General features: G+C 40.1%; 1 protein-coding gene across 7 annotated transcripts in view; it reads left to right on the top strand.

The window, feature by feature from the left end:
* abcb5 (ATP-binding cassette, sub-family B (MDR/TAP), member 5) overlaps positions 1-25,714 on the top strand; it is an 85,691-nt gene that overhangs the window by 19,382 nt on the left and 40,595 nt on the right. Inside the window, exon 29 of one of the 7 annotated variants that reach the window (XM_052143362.1) lies at positions 1,829-3,521. The exons of the other annotated variants lie outside the window; for them this stretch is intronic. Coding sequence (XP_051999322.1) covers positions 1,829-2,029 — 201 coding nt within the window. The 3' untranslated portion in view covers positions 2,030-3,521. Of the gene's footprint in view, positions 1-1,828; positions 3,522-25,714 lie in introns of those variants that run through there. 7 annotated transcript variants of the gene reach the window in all.

The raw sequence follows: 25,714 nt of genomic DNA, 5'->3' as shown, positions 1-25,714 counted from the left end.
ACCTCATGGCAAAGAACTCTCTGAGGATCGGAAAAAAATTATTGTTGCTCTAAATTAAGATGGACTAGGCTATAAAAAGATTGCTAAGACCCTGACACTGAGCTGCAGCATGGTGGCCAAGACCATACAGCGGTTTAACAGGACATGTTCCACTCAGAACAGGCCTTGCCATGGTCGACCAAAGAAGTTGAATTCACGTGCTCAGTGTCATATCCAGAGGTTGTCTTTGGGAAATAGACGTATGAGTGCTGCTAGCATTGCTGCAGAGGTTGAAGGGGCGGGGGGTTAGCCTGTTAGTGCTCAGACCATACGCCGCACACTGCATCAAATTGGTCTGCATGGCTGTCATACCAGAAGGAAGCCTCTTATAAAGATGATACACAAGAAAGCCTGCAAACAGTTTGCTGAAGACAAGCAGACTAAGGACATGGATTACTGGAACCATGTCCTGTGGTCTGATGAGACCAAGATAAACTTATTTGGTTCAGATGGTGTCAAGCGTGTGTGGTGGAAACCAGGTGAGGAGTACAAAGACATGTGTGTCTTGCCTACAGTCAAGCATGGTGGTGGGAGTGTCATGGTCTGGGGCTGCATGAGTACTGCCGGCACTGGGGAGCTACAGTTCATTGAGGGAACCATGAATGCCAACATGTACTGTGACATACTGAAGCAGAGCATGATCCCCTCCCTTCAGAGATGGGGCCGCAGGGCAGTATTCCTGCATGATAACGACCCCAAACACACCTCCAAGATGACCACTGCATTGCTAAAGAAGCTGAGGGTGAAGGTGATGGACTGGCCGAGCATGTCTCCAGACCTAAACCCTATTGAGCATCTGTGGGGCATCCTCAAATGGAAGGTGGAGGAGCAGAAGGTCTCTAACATCCACCAGCTCCGTGATGTCATTATGGAGGAGTGGAAGAGGACTCCAGTGGCAACCTGTGAAGCTCTGGTGAACTCTATGCCCAAGAGGGTTAAAGCAGTGCTGGAAAATAATGGTGCCCACACAAAATATTGACACTTTGAGCCCAATTTGGACATTTTCACTTAGGGGTGTACTCACTTTTGTTGCCAGCGGTTTAGACATTAATGGCTGTGTGTTGAGTTATTTTGAGGGGACAGCAAATTTACACTGTTATACAAGCTGTACACTCACTACTTTACATTCTATCAAACTGTCATTTCTTCAGTGTTGTCACATGAAAAGATATAATCAAATATTTACAAAAATGTGAGGCGTGTACTCACTTTTGTAAGATACTGTAGTTTAAATGTAAATACATGACTTAAAGAACACAATTATTTGCTTAAATCTGTTAAAACATGCATATTTGTAAATAATTAATACTAACTTTAAATGTAAGTTCATTTGATTTGTTGAAATTTGCTGCACTTTTAAGTGAAAAGCTGCAATCATGGAAAATTGCTGTCCAATTTTAATGCCATGATTCTGTATGACAAAGTGCACTTCTGACATCAACCAGCAGATGGCCCTTAAAGTAGTATACATTTTGATGCTTGTGAGCCTTTAGGTTTCCAGTAGAATTCCTTTAAAGTGATGCTCCATGGATTTTTTTATAGAATCTTTATATATTATTGTCCACACACATTTAGAGAGGACTTGAAACAAAAGATGTCTAAAAATAAAAATCAAGTTAAGATAATGCTTTGACCAATTTATACTGTAAAGCTAATAAAAGTATTTATTATTTACTCCCTATATAGTAAATAAATGTTACTGTATGTTTCTGTAAACAGCGATTTAGTGTGGAATAAAAACACACCTGAATGACTTGTCTTCCCCACTTCTCTCTTTCCTGTGGTACAGATTGTTCAGAAGGCCCTTGATGATGCTCGTCTTGGCCGTACTTGTATTGTCATTGCCCACCGCTTGTCCACTATTCAGAATGCTGATGTCATAGCGGTCATTCAGAATGGCAGGGTGACCGAGCAGGGGACACATGCCCAACTAATGGCTAAACAAGGGGCTTACTATGCACTGGTGAATGCCCAAATATCTGCTCACTAACTTTAATAAATGTCTTTGAATGTCTTAAATGAAGGCCTGTACCAAAGAGATAAATACTATCTTTAAAATGGCACAGTTATTATTTTACATTGAATATTTTTATTCTCCCTTTTTTCTGGGTCACAAAATATTCAGTTTGTTTTAGAAATAAATCTAGCTGCCTAATCATGAGATAGTTGTAATAACCTCTCGCCATTTCTGCAGATAGTGGGTAGGAACATTTACTTATTTGAACAACAACAACTATGTTTAGCTGTAATATTTAAATGTACATAACTCTCTTTTTAACAAATGTAAATGCTTTGTGGTCTGTAGTTATCAGCAGATGGTAATAGCATGGTGACTCACTCTACTTAAAGGATTCTAATGTAAAATGGGGGAAAAGGTTCTTTGTTTCCATTAAAAGTTTGAAAGCTACCATTTGTTTTACTTTGTTACAGCTCAATTGAAGGGTACTATAATTATAAAAAAATGAAAATAATGTTGTATATCTTTAGATGTATTATCCTCTATTTTTATTTACATACATTGTTTATTGTTTGTATTGTAAATATTATACCTAGTGTTATTTTATTGTACATAAAAAATAATGTTCAGTAAAACTCCCTTTGGAGTTCACTTTTTCTAAAATGTCTCTGCTTTAAAAGGCAAACCCTTTTTAAGGTCCCTTTATGTTTTGCATTTTTCATTTTCTTTATCTTTTATCTTTATTTTCCCTTTTTTTTTTTTTTACAAATTTGTTCAGAGTTTGTACAATTGAACCCTTGAAATGTGAATGTTGATTTTCTATGCATTTCGCAAGTGTTTGGTTTTCATGACCCACATGGTTTCAGCCTCCAGCTACATTTTGAGCCTTTTTCTACATGGTAGTAGGCCTACTGACAACGTTATTGGATTATATCTGATAATGTTATAAAATCACTTCATTTTTAAAGTTCGCTTTCGATTGTTATCTGTCCTTATAAAGCAATCGACGTGTTTGCACGAAGCACTTTTTAAGTTGGAATTTGATATCAATGCCAAATGGTTCACTGTGGCTGAATTTATGTTGATTTAATTAAGTGGCTTAAATTAGAGTCAATTCCTCATAAACAATGTGAAATAAACCCTCACTACATGTGAAAGCATAGGGCAGACTGACCGAGTACAGAGTACTCTTTGTAAAAAAAGCAAACAAAAAAAACCCCACCTAAATTACTCCTATGTTCCTATATGAAAGCACGTTAGGAAAATTTGGTCTTGTTGTATAGGCCTTAACACTGATTGTTTTACCTTCTAACGCAAGTTTGAACTGCCATTATTAGTGAGCACATTCACATTAGCATCCTCTTACTGAGTGAGAAATTTGAAGGATATTAATTTATGCAAAATTATTAGAGAACATTTGTTTTGTGTGTGTGTGTGTGTGTGTGTGTGTGTGTGTGTGTGTGTACATTTAGAATTTTCATCTCTTTGTTTCATTGTAAATAAATCATTATTTCTGACTTACCATAAGGAAACTTAACTTGTTGTGATTATTGTTTTGTCTTAAAATTAACATATTTTGGGACAGGATATAAGGACACTGAGAAAATTGCAACATGGAAGGTGATCAGCAGGTGTGCCATATGGTGGCAAATGCTCCTTTTAGAATTTTGTCCACTTTTATTCAACAGAAAGCTTATATAAGTAAGAAAGACAAAAACATTAATTAATTAATCTGTAGAAAGCCAGCCATATACAGTATAAGATAGATGTATTATTTTGTCTGTTTGTGTGTGTGCTTGTCACAGGATGCCTTATAAGTTTAGTTGATCTAGATGCGAAGACAAACAGCTGAATAATAATTGTTTATGTATCAGAATATTGATGAGGTTTTATGTGTGAATGCATAAACTCATCATGCTATGTAAATCACAATCATAACAACAACAACAAGCCAGTCAAATGAATATGAATGGTGACAATAAATTGGTTATTCCCTTGTGGTGGATCAGTTCCCTGATCCAGCAACTTATAGGTGAATGGTGAAAGCTGCAATAGCCAATCGTTCGCTACAACTGATGGTCCTTTGAGCTGGATTCTTGAGAAGGAAAAATGGGAAAAAAGGAAAAAACTTCAAAGACTTATTAGCAGTAGCGTGCACAAAAGCGGAGCAGTGGAAGCGCTAGCTCCTTTTGTTAACAAATCTAAAGTTGCCATTCTGGTAGTCCAGAAAAAGGGAAGACATTTTAATATTAAAAATAAATAAATTACATTTGACAACATTAAAATCTCTTAATCTCACAATAACAGTAATAATATGTTACTGGGGTGTCACTAGGTTAAAACATTTGAGGTTTAAGCCCTGAAATATTTTGGTTCAACCCTGAATGTTTTTGTTCAGAATTGACGGTGTTTGAGTGGAACTGAACAGGAGTTAAGTAAATGTTGGTTATTGCAGAGGAGCTTTATATGCACTAAATATGCCTCCTCATCTGTAATGCATGATTCAAGCCTGGTTTTTGTGCAAATGTTCCACAAGCCATCACCAAACTATTCACATGATGTGCTCTGCACTACCCTACTGTAGCACACGCACCGTTTTGTCTTCCCTTGATATTTCAGTGCTAACCACAAAACTGTTGCAAGCCATTTAAATTATTTTCAGAGCTATCTAGTTTAAAACTCTATGGAGGAAATCAAACATCTTAAATGGCTAAACAGCTTTGATGATTTAAAGGCTACAGACTAGCTAAATTGATTTAACCTGCTTCTAACCTGATTTCTTAGCTGCTTATGGTATTGCACAGTAAATATAAGGGCAAGTAAATATAAGGGCTTTCAACTCTGGGCCTCCAAGATGTATAGAAAAAATATGGACAAAGTTTTCCACCAGTGTTGTAAATGGTCGGTATGAATTATGGTTAACAAATAAACTGGCCTTGTTTGATTTGAAATATTCCTAAAGATTACTTAAATCATTAAGAGCCTGTTGTAGGATGGCCAGAAACAAAGACCAATGACGCATGAGAGCTTTATTGAGTTTTATGGAAATGCACACTGCACAGCCGGATCTATCTCAAAGACAAGTGGTTGCAAACACAGACATTTATAGCATGAGACACCTGCAGAAGGGAAGCAAATCTAACAAGGAACATTCTAGAAACTTACAGATGACAGCATAAAAGAAATATGTGAAAAGCATAATAGCAGAATAAGAAATGACAGTTGCTTTGTAATTTATGAGTAACAAGCATAGGAACAAGAACCTTATTCATTAATGGACAACTCTGAGGCCACAGCACAAAGGCTTCAAGTTCGTATCGGTTCTATCCTCTCTTCTGCATGCCCAGGCTTTCCCAATTCAAGGACACAGGTCCCGTACAGGGAATGTGTGCAGAACACTGCTCACTGTATTATGTGTTTAATGAAGGACACAGGTTGCCCGTACAGGGAATGTGTGTAATGTCCCATAACAGAGCATAATGAAAGGAAAACAATAGCTATTGAGGTCATGTGAATACTTTGTCTAGTGATGCCTTGTCTCCCATATTTATATTCAAGCTACACAAGAAAAGGTAGAAATGCTGCTCAGAAATTCATTAAAATCACATTTTGATTCTGTTCTTTTAAAAAATTTATCACGGGGGAGCATGATCCCAGACCCCCCTAAAAATAAGGGATCTCGATTATGAAGTCAAATGAACGGATATAGGCAGAAAACATCAAATTTACCACCTCAACCTCCTTAAATTATGGAGAGAAGAGGTCACGTGTCCATGGTGATGGTAGTTCCAGAGAGGACGAGCTCAGGCCAAAGGTGAAGTTCAAATCCGATCCATTCACCCAGTACCTTGTGGAGACCATCTCTCAACGTCCCAGCTCATGGAGGTGGCCAAGTTGCAAAATAAATTTGCGGACGTGTTCTCCCCTCTTCCCTGACATATGAACCTCAAACAACACCATATCAAGACTTAGCCAGGAGTAGTAATACGTAGTCGGCCATACCACTTGCCCGAACACAAGAAAAAGGTGATTCGGAACTAAATAAAGGCAATGCTCGAGATGGGGGAAATAGAAGAATCGCACAGTGATTGGGCCAGCCCGGATGTTCTTATGCCTACGAGTGATGGGTCAGTCTGGTTCAGTGTAGATTATTGAAAAGTCAGCACGGTGTCTATATTTTACACATTCCCAATGCCCCGAATTGATGAACTGCTCGATCGGTTGGGTGCAGCTAAATGTTATTCTACACTGGATTTATCCTGAGGAAAAATTTGAATTACACATATTCATCACTCTTCCATGTTTGTTCGAGGCTCCCGCCTCATGGACAAGATTCTCTAGCCGCACTCTGCATACATTGCTGCCTATTTATTATTATATAAAGTAAGGATTGGCAGAGGTATTATGCAACATTTGAGAGCTGTGCTGAGGTCGCCGAGGTGGGCGGGGCTCATGGCAAACCATGTGTAAAATTGTGTAATTGGTAGGGTGGAAGTACAGTATCTGGGCTTCCACTTGGGTCATGGGCAGGTGCGGCCCCAAGTTGGTAAGACCACAGCGATAGCGGCCTGCCCACGACCCGTGATGAAGGTGAGACAGTTTATGGGGCTGGCTACTACCGATGGTTTGTGCCTAGTAGTTTCTCTGATGTCACCAGCCCCTTGACTGATCTCACTAAAAAGGGGGCGCCAGATCCGGTCCAGTGGACAGAGGTGTGCCAACAGGTTTTCACTTTAGTGAAATCTGCACTCTGTGGCGGGCCATTTTTACATGCTCCAAACATCTCTCTCCCCTTCATTTTGCAGATTGATGCATTAGACGGGGTTGGGGGCCATGCTCTCACAAGAGGTGGAGAGGGTGGAGCCCTGGCCTGAGTCGGGCGGTGGGGAAAGCGGAAGGGGACGTGGTTGTATGTCTGTCAGTGGGGAGAGAGGAAGCGGTAAGAGCCATCACCTGGTGATTATTGACTCTAAAAACCTGTGTCTCATTTCAGTGATGGCGGAGACAGACTTTAAAAGGCCGGCAGAACCCCAGATCGGCAGAGTCCGAAACACGCACACAAACCAAAGCTGTATGCTGAAAAGCTGTTTTTGATTTATTATTGAGTTTATACTGATTGTTATAATTGAAGCTGTGTTATTTTGAGTATTTTGAGTTAGAACCCTGAGAATAAAAGATCACTCACATCTAACGCAACACCGGCTTCATTCTTGCCTCCCACGCTTAGAACCTTCTACATAATGGATATATAACAATATTTTACTTTATAGGTGAATCATAAAAAGGCTAGAAGGCAAGAAATACTCCTATGTGGAAAACAAATGTACATTTTTTATTTTATTTATATGCATTCATAGCGTAGTCATTAAGAGTCATTTAGCTTCTACTCTGGAGTAGGTACTTCTACCCCAGAATAGGGACTGTGGGAGATGCTGAAAACTCTGATTGGTCAAACACGCACTGTATGATGCACAAAGCAATGAGAAGTGTGAGGAGTAGGCAGCCACCAGGAGTATAAACAAACTAGTAGCTGCAAGCTATCCATTTAGAGGACTGCACTAATTTTCCAATTCCCTTAACATAAACAACATAAAGCCAACAAAGTATCCAAAGAGTATCGCCTGTTTCACATGTGTGCGCAAGGGGTCAGCAGAGCTGCTGATGATTTTTACGGGAGGCAGTTTGAGTTTATCGCATCTATACTGTGTGACTATACAGAAAATACTTGCACTATGATATTATCATTGGTGTCTTCATGTACGTTTCTGTAGTCTAAGTAAAAGAGGAATGAGACCACTTTCAGTTTTTTAATACTATCACACAAGGCCTACCAAACAAATTATTTAGCTACTAATTTATTGCAGTGTCTGATATATAATGTAATCAATATGCAATGAAACAGTAATCAATTGTATTGTTCAGATGTAGTCTGTTGCACCCAACACTGATCATAAGTTACTTTATCTCACATTTCCATTGATGTAATCTGTTATAATTTACAGTGCTTCATTGTTCAGTTGCTTATCTTATTTTTAGCAGGTTCTGATAATGCAACATGATTTAAAAATAACAAGTGCAGAAATTATTAGCATGCATCTATGTCGTACACCAGATATTATTGTTATTATAATGATGATTCATAAGGATCAGTGTCTTAAAATTTAGTGATTTTTAATGTATATCTTTCATTTTCCTTCCTTGCAGGGGTTGTTTTTTGCTGTCAATGAAAATTGGAATTGAAACAAATTGACTTAGGTATGGAGAGTAATTGGTCTTCTATCAGGAAGACTCGCAGACTTGAGTGAAATTTAAGACTGCATTTATTTGATGAATATAGAACAGGTAAGTAATGTCTCTCTTTGGCATAGGCCCCGTCTGGTGGTCCGAATAATTTGTACTCAGAACAGTCATATCCTGCCGGAGATAGGAGGCAGGGGTGAGGAGCCTACCCACAAAAGAGAGAGAAAGTTGAATACTACCCCAAAAGAGATGATCCGGAAAGGTACGAACCAGGTCTTGGGTTCATTCTGGAGAAGAGGGGAGAGAAAAGAGATGTGAACACCTAGATTTGACATGAAATGCACAATATCTCTGGCATGGTTTTGCAATACCTTTGCAATAGGAAACGCTGTGTGTTTTTTTTTCTTTCTTTTCTCCTTGAGTTTGATTTGGTCCTTGTGCGTTTTTTTTTTTTCGTCTTTGTCCTTGAGTGTGATTTTTGGGCACTCTGTTGAGGGTCCCTGGTTGTGCAGAATCTTTTCCAAAGACAAACAACATGGTATGCGGCCCTACGTTAGGCTGGCATTGCTGTGCAGTATCTTTGTTGAAAGATAAACAACATGTGATTATGAAAACCCTCCAACAAGAGAAGAGTTGTTTGATGGTTATCTTTGCTTGTTTGATGATTTGTGTTAGGTCGACTATATTTTAGGTAGGATTAAGAAGACCAGCGGTCGAGCATCTTGACAGTGGATTCCAGTATACCTCTGTTAGGGGTATAACAGTTATGACCTGGACCAGATATGGAGAAAGAAAACCAGGAGTCGAGAAATTCAATTAAAGAATCAAAATTTACTGAAGAATAGTTTGCAGTGAAATTGGTAGAGCCAGCGACAAAGTCTCACGAGGAGATCGAAAGCTAACTCGTACCTTACACAAAATCTTACATCAATTATACCATTTGCAAGGATGTACATTCCATTATTTTACTCCTGATTGGCTAAAAGAACATAAAGTCACAACATATAGATAGTTAAATGGCCTATCAACATTAATCAGCGCACTTGTCGTCCGCACCGAGATTTACGTCTGAAGTGACCTCGCAGATGGTCGCGGGCGTCTTCGAGTCGGCCTGGTGTGCATCCCTGGTTCAAAACCTAGGTAGAAGGTCAAACGCACACACAAAACACTGACTGAACGACAGTCCTTCTCTGGGCACAAGACAGCTAGAGCACACATTATCAGGCCATTTAAACCAAAACAGAGAGATAAAATATTCACTCCTCGGGCAGAGGAGAGGGTTGAAATATCATACATTTCTTTCCTAAAGAAATAATAATAGAAAATCACACTTCTACTATTCAGGTATTATTACATAGGACTTTAAACCATATAATTAGTCATGGAAAGGTAACAATCAAACACAGAATACATCTGGAACACATGTTTAACGCATTCCCCTGACCCCCTCCCTGAGAGGCTGGAGAGCGTCACAAATAAGCTTATCCCCCAAAAGACCTTCAGCCGACGTGCAGGACAGAGAGACTCTGGAATGTTCCTAAAAGAGACTAATTAACATTCAACACACATATGATTCAAAGTATATTTCAATTATGCATAAGAAAATAGAATTGATTATGTGATCATGCATATAGTTAATTCATCACTTTATTAAAGAAGTTAAGCAACAGAATACAGATAGATATTGATATAAAAGGATATATATATATATATATATATATATATATATATATATATATATATATATATATATATATATGTATTGATATATCTGAAGAGCCAAGGGATTTTGACCCTCACCCTTCACCTCGAAGAGTGCCAGTAGAAGCTGCTCCGATGCATAAGGAATACCCCGACAGGAAGGGAGAGACCATAATGTTTTAACCAGTGGCGCTATATGGGGGCTAGGGATGGAATTTGAGATGTCCAGTGTGAAAGCAAAAGGAAATGAACACGCACACTGGGAGATCAGAACGGAAAATAGAGGAGTACTGTGTGATTGGCAGGAGGAGGAATAGTGGGCCCAGGTGGAGTAGGAAGTGTGGACCGGGCAAGTCCTTTCTGCATGGGAGTTGGAGCAGAATTTAAATGGATTAGTAAGGAGGGGCTTAATCCGGCAGGGGGTCTGAGAGGTGTGGCAATGAAATGTTTTGGGGGGTTTTTCGCTGGTGGGGGGCATGGTCTGTGGAACTTCTTGAAGCGAAACGAGGGAGGGAGTCAGAGTTTACATTGAAAAACCTAGGAATGTGTTTTGCTGAGATAATGAAGTTGCAGGAAATGCTCTGCCATGTCAGATGTCTCATAAGGGACATGATGGTTGGAGGAGGACCGGCCTTTATTGATAATAGTGACGACTGCGGAATTCTCGAGAAATGATGACGTATTTGCGTGTCCAAAGGGAACCCCATATAATGCTGGCTGTGATGATGGGGTAAATTTCAAAGACAGCGGATGGACCATAATAGCTATATTGAAAAATTTGTCTGGCCATTTCCCTGTGAACCATGATCCTAGAAATTAATCCCCGAATCCTATGGAGGGAGCCGTGTCCGTGAAAAGGGACATGTCATCCGGAGATACACGGCAGCCATCATCGATTGATATGTAGGAGAGGTTGTCTACGGAATGAGCCAGTTTTAGGAGGCGGGAAATGAAGGAGCTGCCTTGAGGAATGATGTGCATGGCAAAATTGAGGTGTCCTAATAGGGACAGGAGATCGCGTTATGAGACCCAAACTGACCAGAGCACGATGTGCAAATAGACCTGATCCTGACGAGTTTCCTTAGGCAGGGAAGCTTGCGTGTTTAGAGAATAGAGCGTGATGCCTAGAAATTGCCGTGTTTTTTTTTTGCAGATTCATAAGTGTCATAAGTGTTCTGTTTTTGGCTGTAAGAGTGAACATAAGAGTCTTCATGTACTCCCGGCATCAGAGCCACTGAAGACGCAGTAGACAAGTTTTGTTTGTGATGTGCCCCAAAGCATACAAAAATGTGTGTATGTTTGTGCAAATCATTTTACACCGGACTGCTTTGTGAATGAGTGTCAGTATAAAACAGGATCTTCAAAAATGTATTCTCAAGCGTGGATCAGTACCAACTGTTCATGTTCCGGCTTTACATCCTGAGGATGTAAGAATCACACTTTATATTTTGTGAATGTTTGCAAATTGCAAATTTGAATGTGCTTGTTAGCCGATTCCACGGACAAAGTTACCATTGTCTCTGATTGTATTCATGGAGACCAGATGTACATATATATTCATACACATATGGCTGAACTCTGGTATTTACGCTGTCAGTCATATTGGTTCTGATTCTCATTTGCATTTAAAGAGACACACACGAAATCAGCGTGTTTTTGATTCCACCCAAAAGAGTAATTTATAACATGGTATAAAAAATTATCTGTGGGGTATAGCTGAAACATCACTGATGCATTCTGGAAACAACTGAGATGTACAATACATTTTGTAAAAGGGGCATAAAAGGTCTCCTTTAACAGTAGCAAGATGATATTAATGAGATCGGCATGGGATTAATCGGCAATGATTGCCAGACCTACTTATCTGCTACTAAAATGTAACGTCCCCGACCATGCGCACAAAAGCGAATGGCATCATATCGAAATGCTTTGATATTAAAAGTAATGTAGTTTGGCTGACATGACTGTTAAACTCATGAGCTTTGAAATTTGGAACATCGATAAAGGCCCAATGCTCGAAGATCCCCATAGTTTGAAACGTGGTCTGAACAAAGATTTATGAAGTGAATGATTTCTGAAGACATATCATACAAATTTCTGCACTTTAATGATGACTGAATGAGTAAAAAAAAACTTAAATATGCAGTGAAATAGGAATTACCCCCTGTATGACCTGATCATATGGCGATATGCATTACGCTGGTAATTAAATAATCTGATGAATGTGGAAGTTTGTATATAGATTAAGAAAATGCTGTGTTTTACGGATAGTCATTAATGCGCCCTTAGAGGCGCTCGGGTAGGGAACACCAAACAAATTAAGTCATTTATTTCACCAAGGACTCTTTCACAAGACTTTAGTGAAGGCTATACTAAACTGTGATGCCATGCTCCCTCAGAGTGCCCACATCATGAGATCTGTCTTTCCTATTGTGTTTGGCATAGGGACGATTAATTGTATAGGAAAGCATCCACTACGTGATTTAGAGTGAAGGCAACAAACAAAACAGGGATATCGTACTAAATGGAGTAATGGGACCCCGTACAATAAGCACTGTAATGGATGACATGCCTGAATAATGATCTTAATTCCCAGATGGGGAACGCTCAGGCATGCAACACAGTGAATGACATGCGAGTGAACCTTGACCAAGTTACCCTCATCTGATCACGCTGTGAACGCGCAATTGCCTGCCATTACTATGAAAGTGAATGCGCTGTTGACATGAAAAACTGGCTTTTGATATCGATGCAAATGTATTCTGATGAACAGACAGCATGTCAACAGAAGGCCTAGACCCATGACTAAATCTGAATGCATTTGATGGATATGATAAGAACTTATTTCTGATGGAAAACAGCTGCTTCTGCCTGAGCCGGTGATTTTAACAGACTTGGCGAGGAGCGCACTCCTTCCGCTCCAGGGCATTCCGATTGAGGATGCGGTGGCTCGATTGAGAGAGATCTCCTAAGTGAATGAGATAGGGGTGAAGATCCGTGTTTGCTGGTTGATCACTCCCCATGGGTTTGATGTGGGCAGAAGTTGAGATGAAACGATGATGTTGTTGTAAAGGGATGGCAGGCTTCCAGATATGTTCTGTGCGCTGTTCTTCTGTGGCCTGGTGTGGTGTTGTTCGTCTCAATAACCAGTCTTTATTGTTGCTTTATCAACTTTATTAACCACTATCTCAACTACATGTTCGCTCTCCTCACTCTGGTGATCTCTCTCTCATTCACACCCTCATTCTCGCGATATCACTTCATTACACCTGGAGAGGTCGGAACATATCTATTATGATTCCAAGAGGGCGCGATCCCACTGAGAATCCGGAAATTTGCAGACATGTGTTGCGGCGAGGACTGCTGATACTGGATAAAAGTATCCGTGTCCATACTGGATGTTAACTAATCAGAGCGAATTGCACTCAACGTCAGACAGTGCTATAGAATGATGTTCCCGTGTTAGCACACTGAAATAGCAATGTGATAGATTGTGAGCAGACTTATAAAGCAATGGCTTGATATTAAATTACCCAGCTAATGGTGCAATGATGTACAGCTGATAGTCTTCCCGCTAGAACTACACTGCGCTTACATTTCTAATAACAGGAGCAACATGAGATGACAAGCATCTGTACAGAACAAAAAACCTGTCTAGTGCAACAAAGATCTTAAACACATTGGTTCCTGACCTCCAATGGGGATTTCTTCGCTAAGAAAAAAACAAGGCCAAGGAAATTGTAAGTTTCAGTTGCTATAAGTTTATTTTTCTATAATCAGTTTATAAACTCACTCTCTCTCTCTCTCTCTCTCTCGTTTAGTGTACGTACCAGAAGAACTGCCTAGTGGACAGCAGATTTTTCACTCATCTCTTCCTAACTCTCAAGGGGCTGTCACGACCGAGGAGAACGTCTTGGCAAGACCAAGGAAAACGTAAGAATTTTTTAATTTGCGATTTAATTAATTAGTCAACATGTAAAATGTTCTGATATGCTTTGTTTTGCAAACCACTCCAGTAAAATTTATTTATTAGAGTGAAATAACTTTCGATTTGTCTATCATTAATTGCGACTCGATTCTTTTGAAATTGTTCATCAAAAAGATTGATTCACTGATTCATTAAGTGACTGTTTTTGTAAAAAGAGTCTTTAAAGAAATGGTTACCCAAAAATGAAAATTCTCTCATTATTTACTCACGCTCATGCCATCCCAGATGTGTATGTCTTTCTGTAGGTCCATACAATTAAATTCAATGGAGATGAAAACCTTGAAGGTCCAAAAAGTACATAGAGGCTGCATAAAAGTAATCCATATGACTCCAGTGGTTAAATCCATGTCTTCAGAAGAGGTATGATATGTTTTCTTGATGATACGATACTCTTTTTTTTTTTCTGCAGCAACTCTGAGCACTTTAATATTCTTTATCCTAGCTGAAGAACCTTTGTTTCAATCTATAAAGATAATGAGCCTATGTTGTAGTTTCAAGTTAAAAATATTAATATTGACAAAGGTGAGAGTTTTATGTTTATTTTAAATTTCTGGTGAACATTAATTTAGTTGTACAGTTTTTAATTCTTAAATATTATATAGTTTTATTGGAGGTTTCATAGACTTGGCAAATTAAGTTTTCAGAAGTTTGTCGGTACAGACATCCAATGTGGGCGTACTTGGCAGTTTTTCTGAGGATTTTATATTGTTCATATCGATATCGGAATTGTATCATATTGACCGAAATTAAGAAATATATTGTGATATCAATTTTGGCCATAACATCCAGCCCTACATTCTAGTGTGGACGTGACTTCCACACATTCAGCCATATACTGGTTGGGATAAGTCAAATGTGGAAATTTATTGTAAAAAAAATAAAATAATAATTACTTAAATATTGAGCTTTCTCACCCACACCAATCATATCGCTTCTGAAAACATGGATTTAACCACTGGAGTCATATGGATTACTTTTATGTTGCCTCTATGTCCTTTTTGGACCTTCTGAGTTCTGGTCACCATTCACTTCAATAACGCACTCACGCACGCATGCACGCACACAGATATACAGAGAGAGAGAGAGAGAGAGAGAAACTAATGCAGCTATTAGGGTGGGCAATAAAATAACTACAGTGATCATTCAAAAGTATTGTTTTTTTTTATCTGTTGTTTGATAACTTTAATTTGTTTAGAATGTGCATGTATATTGCATTAATTCAAGGCTTTCCTTTTGTCCCCTCTGCTAAACATATAACTGTGATAATTGAAAAACATTGAATTAATTACATTTTACCTGTTGCAGGTGTTAATTTTATTTATTTTAGTTCAATTTAGTTGGTTTATTTTACTTTTAGTTAAGATCATTGTAAATTTTTTGTGTATGTGCACTGAACAAAAAACACACTAAATTAACAAAATCATAATTTGTCTAAAGGACCTGATTTTTTATATACAAAAATAAAACATTTTCATGCAATAGTTGTTTTGTGGTTTATTCTACATCTATATGATTTTGGGATATTATGGATGAGAAGAGATTCTGTGCAGAAATTGGCTTAGATGAGGCTTGAGTGTGGCTCAGTTGTAAGGTTTCTGGTTAAAGGCTGGTGTGTCATGAACTGCCTCATGTTTTTCCCCCTCACCTTCAGTCTCTGTTTAGTTTCCCCCTGTGGTCACAGACTACAATTCCCAGCATGCACCTGTTGATGACTCTCACCTGCCCTCCATCTTCCTCAGCTGTTCCCTGTTCCTTCATCGGTCATCTGTTTGTATATATATCCTCTAGTTTCATTCCCTTATTGTCATTTCTTATGATTCCTATTACCATTTAGTTATTTGCATTGCTCCACATAATTTGTATCACCTTCATCTCCATTATAAAGCATGTGTTTAGATCCATCATCTCTGCTTATCATACATTGTGTTGATATGGTATACATAAGGCTGTAATTCGGTACTGATATTATACATCTTCTGGCCCAGTGCAGGGCCAGTTATGGGCTACTGATTGGCTGAGATCTGGACCAGTTATGGCCCATGCATTGCTCTTGTCTGAAAATCTGGATCTGAGCCACTAGAGGGCCATACATCATTGCTGGATGTGGGCTGAGGGAAAACAGATTATGAACCCATGACATTAAGCAGGCTGAGGCTTGGCCGAGGCTTGGCCGAGACATGGCATGGAACAGTTTGCGGATTGGCTGAGACATGGCATGAAGGGGAAGAGTAGTGGGGTCTCCGGAGAAGTGCTGAGGAGGAGGAAGGCGATGTTCAGCCGCTGGACTGAGACAGGGTTGCCTGTCTGGGTGCTCAGAAACTGAGGCTGGGTTAGGCGGTTGAGGCTTGAAAATAGACCTAAACTCAGCCAACAATTCACCATGTCTAGCCATAAGGGTCTCGTGTTGGGCTAGAGCGGCCTCCTGTCAGGCTACTGCACCAACCAGCTCCTGAGTGCTTGGGTTTGCTGGGTCCATGGAATAGCTCAGTTTTTCTGTCAGGAATTCGAGGGTGACGCAAGGTCCAGGGAACTGAACAGACAGGAGAAACAGGATGTATGGACCCAGGTGCAAAGGACGCAGGAAGTCTCGGATAAAACAAAACAAGTCTTTTTAAATCCAAAAGGTAACTCAACAGTGATTCCAAAAGTTAATCCAAGAAAGTAACAAAGTTCATGGGCAGGGTTAAATGCAAAGGGTTCCAAAAAACAAAAGTCCAAGGTACATAAGTTTCAAAAACATTAGTCCAAAAAGTACAAAAACGATGATGATGATGATGATGATGATGATGATGATGATGATCCACAAAGACTCGGGAAACATAGAGAACAGGACTAGAGGACTCAAATTCAAAAAACTGAACAATGACTGAACGGAAAACAGCAACTTAAATACAACTCAGAAAATGAGGCACAGCTGAAATGATAATGACAAAGCATGGGAAAAACAGGGAGGAAAAAATGGTGACATCTAGTGAACAAAGTAAAACATGACAAGACCAAAACAATGACAGTACTCATGAGTAGTGAGTAATGAATACCGAGTTGCAAAACCTATGCCCCATTATAATGAACACTGTATTTCAACTTTTAAAATACATCACTTATCTATGATAAAAACTACATGAATCTGATTCCAAAAAATACAAAATATTTATTCAATACACTGATCATCATTTTAATTGTGATGTATGAAAGAATTACATTAAAAATCAGTTTATGTGTAGGGTCTAAATTTCCCTTAATGCCGTTATTTTTGTGCATAAGCGTTATTTTTGTGCATACAACATGTTCAAACAATACAAAGAATGCAAAAAAATAAAAATGCTAAACAAGCAGGATCACTTGGCATGCCATTTCCTGCACAATAGAGGTAGAGCATGCATGAGAAAAGTTGTTTGGTACAGGGGCTACATTATGCTTAAAAAGGAATAATTCACCCAAAATTGACACAAATTAAGATGTTTAGAAGAATATTTCAGCTCTTTTGTTCCATACATTGAAAGTGAATCAGTGCAAAAATATTGAAGCTCTACAAATCACATAAATCAGCATAAAAGTAGTCTAATCCATGTGCCTCTAGTGGTTTAATCCATGCCTTCAGAAGCAATATGATAGATGTAGTGAGAAACAGATCAATATTTAATTCCTTTTTTACTATGAATTCTCCCCCCTGCTCAGTCAATCTCCACTTTAATTTTCACTTTCTTCTTGTGTTTTTGGTGATTCACTTTCTCCATTCATATTGCCACCTACTGGGCAGAGAGAAGAATTTCTAGCTAAAATTAAATATTGATCTGTCACACCTGTCATATCATTTCTATAGGGAAGACACACAGGAGTGAGGTTTAAGATGACATTTTTTTGGTGAATGTAAAACAGAAAAGTAATGTTTCTCTTTGGCGTAGGGCCCCGTCTGGCGGTCCAAGGGAGTTGTACTCGGAGTCGGAACTGTCATATACTGCCGGAGATATGAGGCAGGGGCGAGGAGCCTACCACCAGGTGGGATGGGGCTCAACCTGTGGTGGTGGGGTAAGTAAGTAAAATTTATTTCTAAAGCACACTCAAACACAGCAAAGCTGACCGAAGTGCTGTACAGATGAATATACAATACATTAAAATAAAACAAACGCACCAAGTACATATGAATATAGCCAATACATTCATAAAACAAACACGTCATAAAAAATAAAAATGAATTAAAAGACAATCTCATTTAATACTGCAAAACGCTCGAGAATAAAAATGCGTTTTAAGCCTACGTTTAAAAGTAGACAGTGATGAAGCTTGTCTAATGTCAAGTGGTAGCTGATTCCATAGCCTAGGGGCAGCAACTGCAAATGCTCAATCACCCTTGCGTATACAACGTGACCGAGGAATATGCAATAACATTTTGTCTTCAGATCTTAAAGACCTAGTTGGTAAGTATGGCTGTATTAAATCCCTAATATATGACGGGGCCTGGTTATTAAGAGCCTTAAAAACAAACAACAGTATTTTAAATTGAATCCTAAAATAAACAGGAAAAGTGGTGGAGGTTGCTGTGTTAGCACACTGAAACAGCAATGATAGATTGTGAGCAGACTTATTAAGCATTGGCTTACATGCGATTGGCTAGGGATTACCCAGCTAATGATGTGATGATGTACAGCTGCTAGTCTTCCCGCTAGAACTACGCTGCGCTTGCATTTCTGTGTCATGGATTACTTTTATATTGATTTTATGTGCTTTTTGGAGCGTCAAAATTTTGGCACCCCTTCACTTACATTGAATGGACTTACAGAGCTGAAGTATTCTTCTGACAATCTTAATTTGTGTTCTGAAAAAAAAAGTCATAGACAGGTGGCATGAGGGTGAGAAATTGATGAGAGAATATTTCTTTAAGTAGCACATGGGGGCAACATTATCCTCCTTTTGAGATACAATGTTCCACATTGATTTAGTTCTTGTATCTTTTAAGGCAGGCAATAGTTGTGTACTCATTGTACACAATGTACAATTGTTGTGTAATGCATAATGCACAATTTTCTGAAGTTTGTGGCTGGTGGAATGTTCTGCTCTGCAAATGTTTATACTTTTCTATCTTTATAAAGGCTAAGCATAATTATAAATTACTTTAACATCTCTACTTTCCTGGTAATGTATTATACCAATTAACACACTCTATCAGGGGTAAGTATTATTAAGAAACGAACAATATTTAAAAAAATATATTATTATTAAAAATGGCACTGTTTTATTCTATTACATTAATACTTTTAAAGCTACTAAAGATATTCAGCCAAAAGTAACATGTTGTTTGAATAATAGCCGTTATGACATAGCTCAATTCGGTTACATACACTTCAAGTCCAACATTTTGACACACATATGCTTTTTGTCCCACTGTTTAAGTTCACTTTAGACATAAATGACTGCGTTTACATTAAATCCTCATCAAGACGGGCATTGGCAGAATAGTGTATTTGACCAGTTATAGGCGCGAATTACAATAAACAACAGATTTACACAACACAATTTACATATCAAATGTACACATAAATACACAACACAATATACAATGTACAGTAAACAATGCACACAATATAGAGTGCACATACAATAAAAAAAAATTTAATAAAAAAAAAATAATAATATATATATATATATTGCTGTAGTGCTGTAGTTCTATTGTGGAGAATATAATTATGACAGTCCAGTGTGAGATAATAGATTAATAAAGTGTAGTGCTGGTGTATAAATGGTCATGAGATATCAAGGGTTCAGAAATCTGATTGCTGGGGGAAGAAGCTGTCGTGGAGTTGGCTGGTGCGGGTCCTGTAGCAGTGAGAGCAGCACATGACTCGGGTGGCTGGAGTCTCTGATGATCCTCCGAGCTTTATTCACACACCGGCTGTTATAGATGTCCTGGAGGGAGGGCAGCTCACCATGATGTTTCTCACCATGATGTTTCTGGCAGTTCGCACCACCCTTTGCAGGTCTTTGCGGTTGTGGGCGGTGCTATTGCCGTACCAGGCGGTGATGCAGCCAGTCAGGAATGTCAATCAAACAGCGCGCAGCGACAGACGTCAGGAAATAATCTAGATCATCCAACCAGTGATCAAACCACAAGTGGTGTTCTTTCTATCGCGAATGATGTATTGAACACCCCTGTTCTAGATGTAGAACATAGGCTAAATATAGAAAATACTCAAAAGGTTTGATCGAGGTTCTCTTTCATCATCTCGTGTTCGAGACCCACCTATGGGAAGGGCATCCGTACCTGACCTCTGCAGTAGCATCCAATTGCACCAAGTCAGGCTAGACAGACAGAAGCGCGTGACCTATGCTCTTTAAGGACCCACCCCCTTACCTGAGAGCATATAAGGACCTGTACACGCTGCTGCTCCTCAGTTGACATTCACTTTTTGCAACCTCTGTTTTTCTCTCAGCTCGGTTGGATTTTGACTTTCACTAATTTGTCTACAGGAGGACACGTCGCTCAGATCAGCCCCCGCCAGACGTGACTGTCTTGTTTCAGCCAGGTTAGCTGTTTCTTGTTTATTGCAAGCCACCCACGCTCGCTTAAACTACCACCAGGCTGCCCGCCTTTCTCTCTCACCACTTCCCCTGCTCCACGCAAAGAATTTTACGAGTTTCGCCCTAATATGGCATTTTCCAAACCTACGGCTTCCTCCGGGGTCAGCCTATCGCGTGCCTGCCCGGCCGCGTGCAGTGCCCTCATCGCAGCCAGAGACCCTCATCCTTTCTGTGTAGTGTGCATGGGTCTCAAACACGCGGAGGAGGCTCTAGAGTTTCCGGAAAACTGTAGCTACTGCCTGGCGCTGCCTAAAAAACTCAAGGTCGCCGCTACCCAGTGCACTGACCTCGAACTATCCGACTCCGATGGGGGAAATGGTGATGACGACGCGCTCCTGGGTCCCTCCCAGGGCGCAGCCTCTCTTAGCTGGGCCGATCAAAATAACCTGGCGTTCCCTGAGGTCATTCTCTCAGGGGACCCCTCGTTCGCCAATGAGCCGGCTGGTTCTGGTGACGAAGACAATGCAGGCCTTCTCGAGGGTTCGTAGGACGAGGATACCATCGGCCGCCACTTGGGCTCTGTTCAGGGGAGTTTCATTGCAGGACATCTGTTCTGCTGCCAGCTGGGCTTCTCCCCATACTTTTGTACGTTACTACCGGCTGGATGTAACCAGGACCCCGGTAGCTCATTCTGTCTTGGGGGTGGGTTCTTCATAGCCCCTCCCCTGTTAGCTCCTTTTCTTTATATATAGAAAGTAAGAAAAAGGGGTAATGGGCCAGTTGACTGTGCACATTCATGTCACCAAGCATGCATTAACATTCCTGCCTGGGTGTTGTCTTTACTGTATGCTGCTGGGCTGATTTTTATGTTTGTGCCACTAACATGTGTGGAGCGGAGGGTTGCGGGGCCGGGTCGGAATATCGCGCGCCCGGTCCCCAATCGGCGAGGGATAAAGGCGGTTGGTGATGATTGTTAGAGAGAGAGAGAATTACGGGCATGTCCGCATGTGTGTTTGTTTATGTTGTGTTTTAAGTTTCTTATTAAATTATTATTTATGTTGACAAGCCGGTTCTCGCCTCCTCCTTTTTTACAACTTGGTGCCGAAAGCCGGGAAGGAGGAGGGATGCCCGTCGCAGAGTCCTCGACACTGCCATCCACCCTGGGGAGCGCCGCTGCCATCTGCCGGGTGACGGAGTAGCCCGACCGCCCGGATGCGGGGAACGGCCGTCGTCCGCTGGGCAAGTGGGGACGGGATACCCCGACTGCCTGGAGCGAGAGAGCCGCTGCCGGGGGCGGAGGAGTGCCCTGCCATCCCCAGAGACGCGGAGGGGTCGAGGGAGACCGCCGTCCGCGAGGGGAGGAGGGAAGAAACTCTCCGACCGCCCGGAACGGTAGGGCTGCTGCCAGGGGCGGAGGAGTGTCCCCATTTGCTGCCAGGAAAGCGGAGGTGCGTTCTGCCCGCTGGGGGTCGAAGGTTTCACTCTGGTTCGCCCGGGGTTGGAGCGGCTGTCGTCCGCCTGAGTGTGGAGAAGTGTTCGAGGACCACACGACGGTACATCAGAGAACCGGTGAGTGAGCTTTTTCTCTCTCCTCTCTCTCTCCCTTTCGCACCGTGTTGGCCTTTTCCCTCGCCTATTTTGTTGTTGTTTGTCCCCTTCTGTCTCCTCCCAGGGCGAGGAAGGCGGGGATGACCACGCAAGATACACCCCGCCCCAGGGATAGGGTTGGTGTAAGTCATGCCGGTGGCACCCCGGCCTGAGATAACGCCGGGAGGAATGTGGAGCGGAGGGGGGCGGGGCCGGGTCGGAATATCACGCGCCCGGTCCCCAATCGGCCTGATGAGGCGCGTGAGGGATAAAGGCGGCCGGTGACAATTGTTCGAGAGAGAGAGAAATACGGGCATGTCCGCATGTGTGTTTGTTTATGTTGTGTTTTAAGTTTCTTATTAAATTATTATTTATGTTGACAAGCCGGTTCTCGCCTCCTCCTTGCCCATCCTTTAACTGTTTTACAACATGTTACTTATGCTCTACCTGTCCACAGTTCTCACTTGTCTGCTTCAGGGTTGCCACAAGTGTGATTATGGGATGTGTCAAGCACCGCCTCCTTGGGGCGACCATTCCCTTAACTGGCTTGCAGGACCTCACTGTGAGTGTATTGTGCAGTCGGGGAGCTGTCCATGTCTCCCATAGGTGGATCTCGAAAGAGAACAATAGGTTACTCACATAACCCCGGTTCTCTGAAATATCGAGTGGAGAGATCCACCAAGCTTGCTGCACGAGAAGCGACTATACTTACAGAGGAGCAGCAGCGCGTGCAGGTTGTTATATGCTCTTAGGTAAGGGGGTGGGTCCTTACCGAGCATAGGTCACACGCTTCTGTCTGTCTAGCCAGACTTGGTGCAATTGGATGCTTCTGCAGAGGTCAGGTAAGGATGCCCTTCCCATAGGTGGATCTCTCCACTCGATGTTTCAGAGAACCGGGGTTACGTGAGTAACCTATTGACATCTCTCTTTTTTCCAATAAACATCTAGATAATTTTATTGCCCATTGATAACATTGCATTAGTCTCTCACAGCACCCCAATAATCTCAGTGACAGAGAGTTAAATTACAGGCTACATTATAGACACACAGAATCTAGTAAGCAGAAAAATGAAATTTACCTCAATATGTTTCTTCTAAGGCAGTATTAATGCTGATATCTGGCTTGAGCAAGTTAAACTCACATGACACGAACATGCAATTGGCCTTTTTCACTGCGAAAAGCGCTTTCAGGTGTTGCTGAGATGTTCAGGTGTTCAACTGTGCTTGAGGAATTCTCCACAGTTGGCGCTGATCTACAGCTGACGTTTTTTTTACATGTTATTTGATTTGACAGGAGTCACGAGACTCTCCCTAGCCAATCATGTTGATAGATAAAAATGAAATCAGGACAGGGAAGTAGTGAACACAGACAGTGGGAAAATAGCGCAGTAAAAGTACAGTTAATCCAATTACAAGTACTTGATTTTTGTAATCTGATTACATAATCTAGATACCATGTAATCTGTTACTACCCAGCACTGCATATAACCAGGGTTGGGAGGGTAACTTTTGAAATGTATTCTACTACAGATTACAGAATACATGCTGTAAAATTTTATTTGTAATATATTTCGTTAGATTACTCAAGGTCAGTAATGTATTCTAAATACTTTGGATTACTTCTTCAGCACTGGTAGATTTTTTCACTTGTTTTGACTATAAAAACTCAATACACATGTTAAAAATACATTCTCTGAAAAACCTAAATATCTTATGCAGTGTTGTTTCTAAAACAATATAAATCAAACTGATCTTGTTTTAAGGATTTTTAGATATTTTGTTTTACAGGAAAACAATACAAAACTTATTATCAAGAATAAGGTTTTTGCTCTAATATCAAAGGTCTTAGATGCCCTTACCAGAAAATAAATTATGATCTAAAGTGAATGTTCTTGATAAAAAAATATGATTGTGACTGGTAACATGTGCATGTAAAATGGCTCAAATTAGCATTTTAGCATAGCGTAAAGTTGACAATTTCTATTTCTTCTACTCCAAACTTCTCTGTCTGCTCATATTAATGTAACACATCATAAGAAAGTGTTTCCCTAAATAAAGGGAATTTACATGCTATTGTTTGAATATGCCTCAAGGGGAGAACTGTTGTTGTTTCATGTGTGCTCAGTGAAAATACAAGTTAGAGAAACAAAGCTATATCCCTTGTCTATGACTGCATTATTGAACATACAGATAGATAGTTTATTTAAGTTTTATGTAGGGCACAAATAAGTTATTTGACACTTTTTTGGGGGATCTCTGAGCTCAAAACCAGGTCCGTGCTCAAGTCCCTTGAGCTTTGTGTATGAACCATGAACTTGTGAAATCTAAAGATGTACTTTGATAATGCTGTCACAACACCCAAAATGTGGAACAGCACCTACTGTATGAGAATTCGTTCCACCATCACCCAGAGATCAGAAGACGACATGCCTTAGGACAAAATGTTCTAAGAAAGAATGCCCTGTAAATAGTCGACTGACACAAGATAATGTTACGTTATCAGGAATTGGGCAAAGGGTTCATTTGGCCTGTTTTGTTAAAGAGTATTGTTTTAGGGATCTGTGTTGCAAGACTAACATTAATAATAAACTCCGCATTGCATGTTTTATCTATTTTAATTATCCAGTTACTGTCACAGATACGATTATGATCATAAGAGCTGAAATGTAAAATTGTTGATACTTTGCACTGCCGCTTGAAACAGCAAAAAGAACACAATGTTCATAACACTATAGAAAAAAAATGTGTTTTGTTGTGGAGTTATTATCAGATTTATAAAACCGCACCTGCGGTTTCTTTATAAATCCCAGCACTGTACAACATGTACATAAAATTCCCGACGTGAAATGCAAAAAGATAAGCTAACACATTGCATGTTTTATTTCTTTAAAAAAAAAGCCGATCCGATGATCTCATATAGTGTTTTACACTACAAAATAATTTTTCTTAACACTATCTTTCTTTTGCTTCCAGAAAAAAAAAACTTTTAAGAATCTCTAAATACAATCAATCATTATTTCCATATCATGTGAGAATAAGACACTTAAATAATACAGTATAAAATATATTCTCTCTAATCAAGTCTTAATACTGAATATACTGTACCGGTAGTTGTTTCTCAGGTAATGTTGTTTATAGGATGTTTAGATATTTTTACACTAAAACAAGACAAGATTTTTTTATAGCAGCAGCGCATGCAACAAGTAGGCTTCATTCTTCTATATTCCTAGTTTCTTGTACTGTTAAATGCAGCAGTGTCACATGTCTAGATGGAAAAATGTATATGGTAAGTCTATGTAGATGAGGTTATGCATAGTAAAAACAGGCATTGTAAGCTCCATATGAGCTGCATCCAAAATTGCATACTGTCAGAGTATGTACTGATTTTTATAATGGATGCACTTCTCGGCCAGTAAAACAGTGTGTTCTTTAGGTATGTATGCGTGTGGTATGGATAGATTACAGACATACTTTATCTGTGAATGTGGGCATTGTCCCATGACCTGCATATAGGACATCAACAACTGCAAAAATCTGGTTTTGTTAAACAAGCAACATTATATATAGCATTTACACAGTATATAGTCTTCATGGCTTTATGGCATTATGGAATAGTAAAGTGTCCAGTCAATCCACACTTCAGAATAGTGGTGCTGGTTCAGAAGAGTGATGACTCAGTCTGGATC

The sequence above is a fragment of the Xyrauchen texanus genome, chromosome 15 (assembly GCF_025860055.1).
Source record: "Xyrauchen texanus isolate HMW12.3.18 chromosome 15, RBS_HiC_50CHRs, whole genome shotgun sequence".
NCBI lineage: Eukaryota > Metazoa > Chordata > Actinopteri > Cypriniformes > Catostomidae > Xyrauchen > Xyrauchen texanus.
Note: the sequence above shows the minus strand (reverse complement) of the source record. Positions and strands in the feature narration are given on the sequence as shown.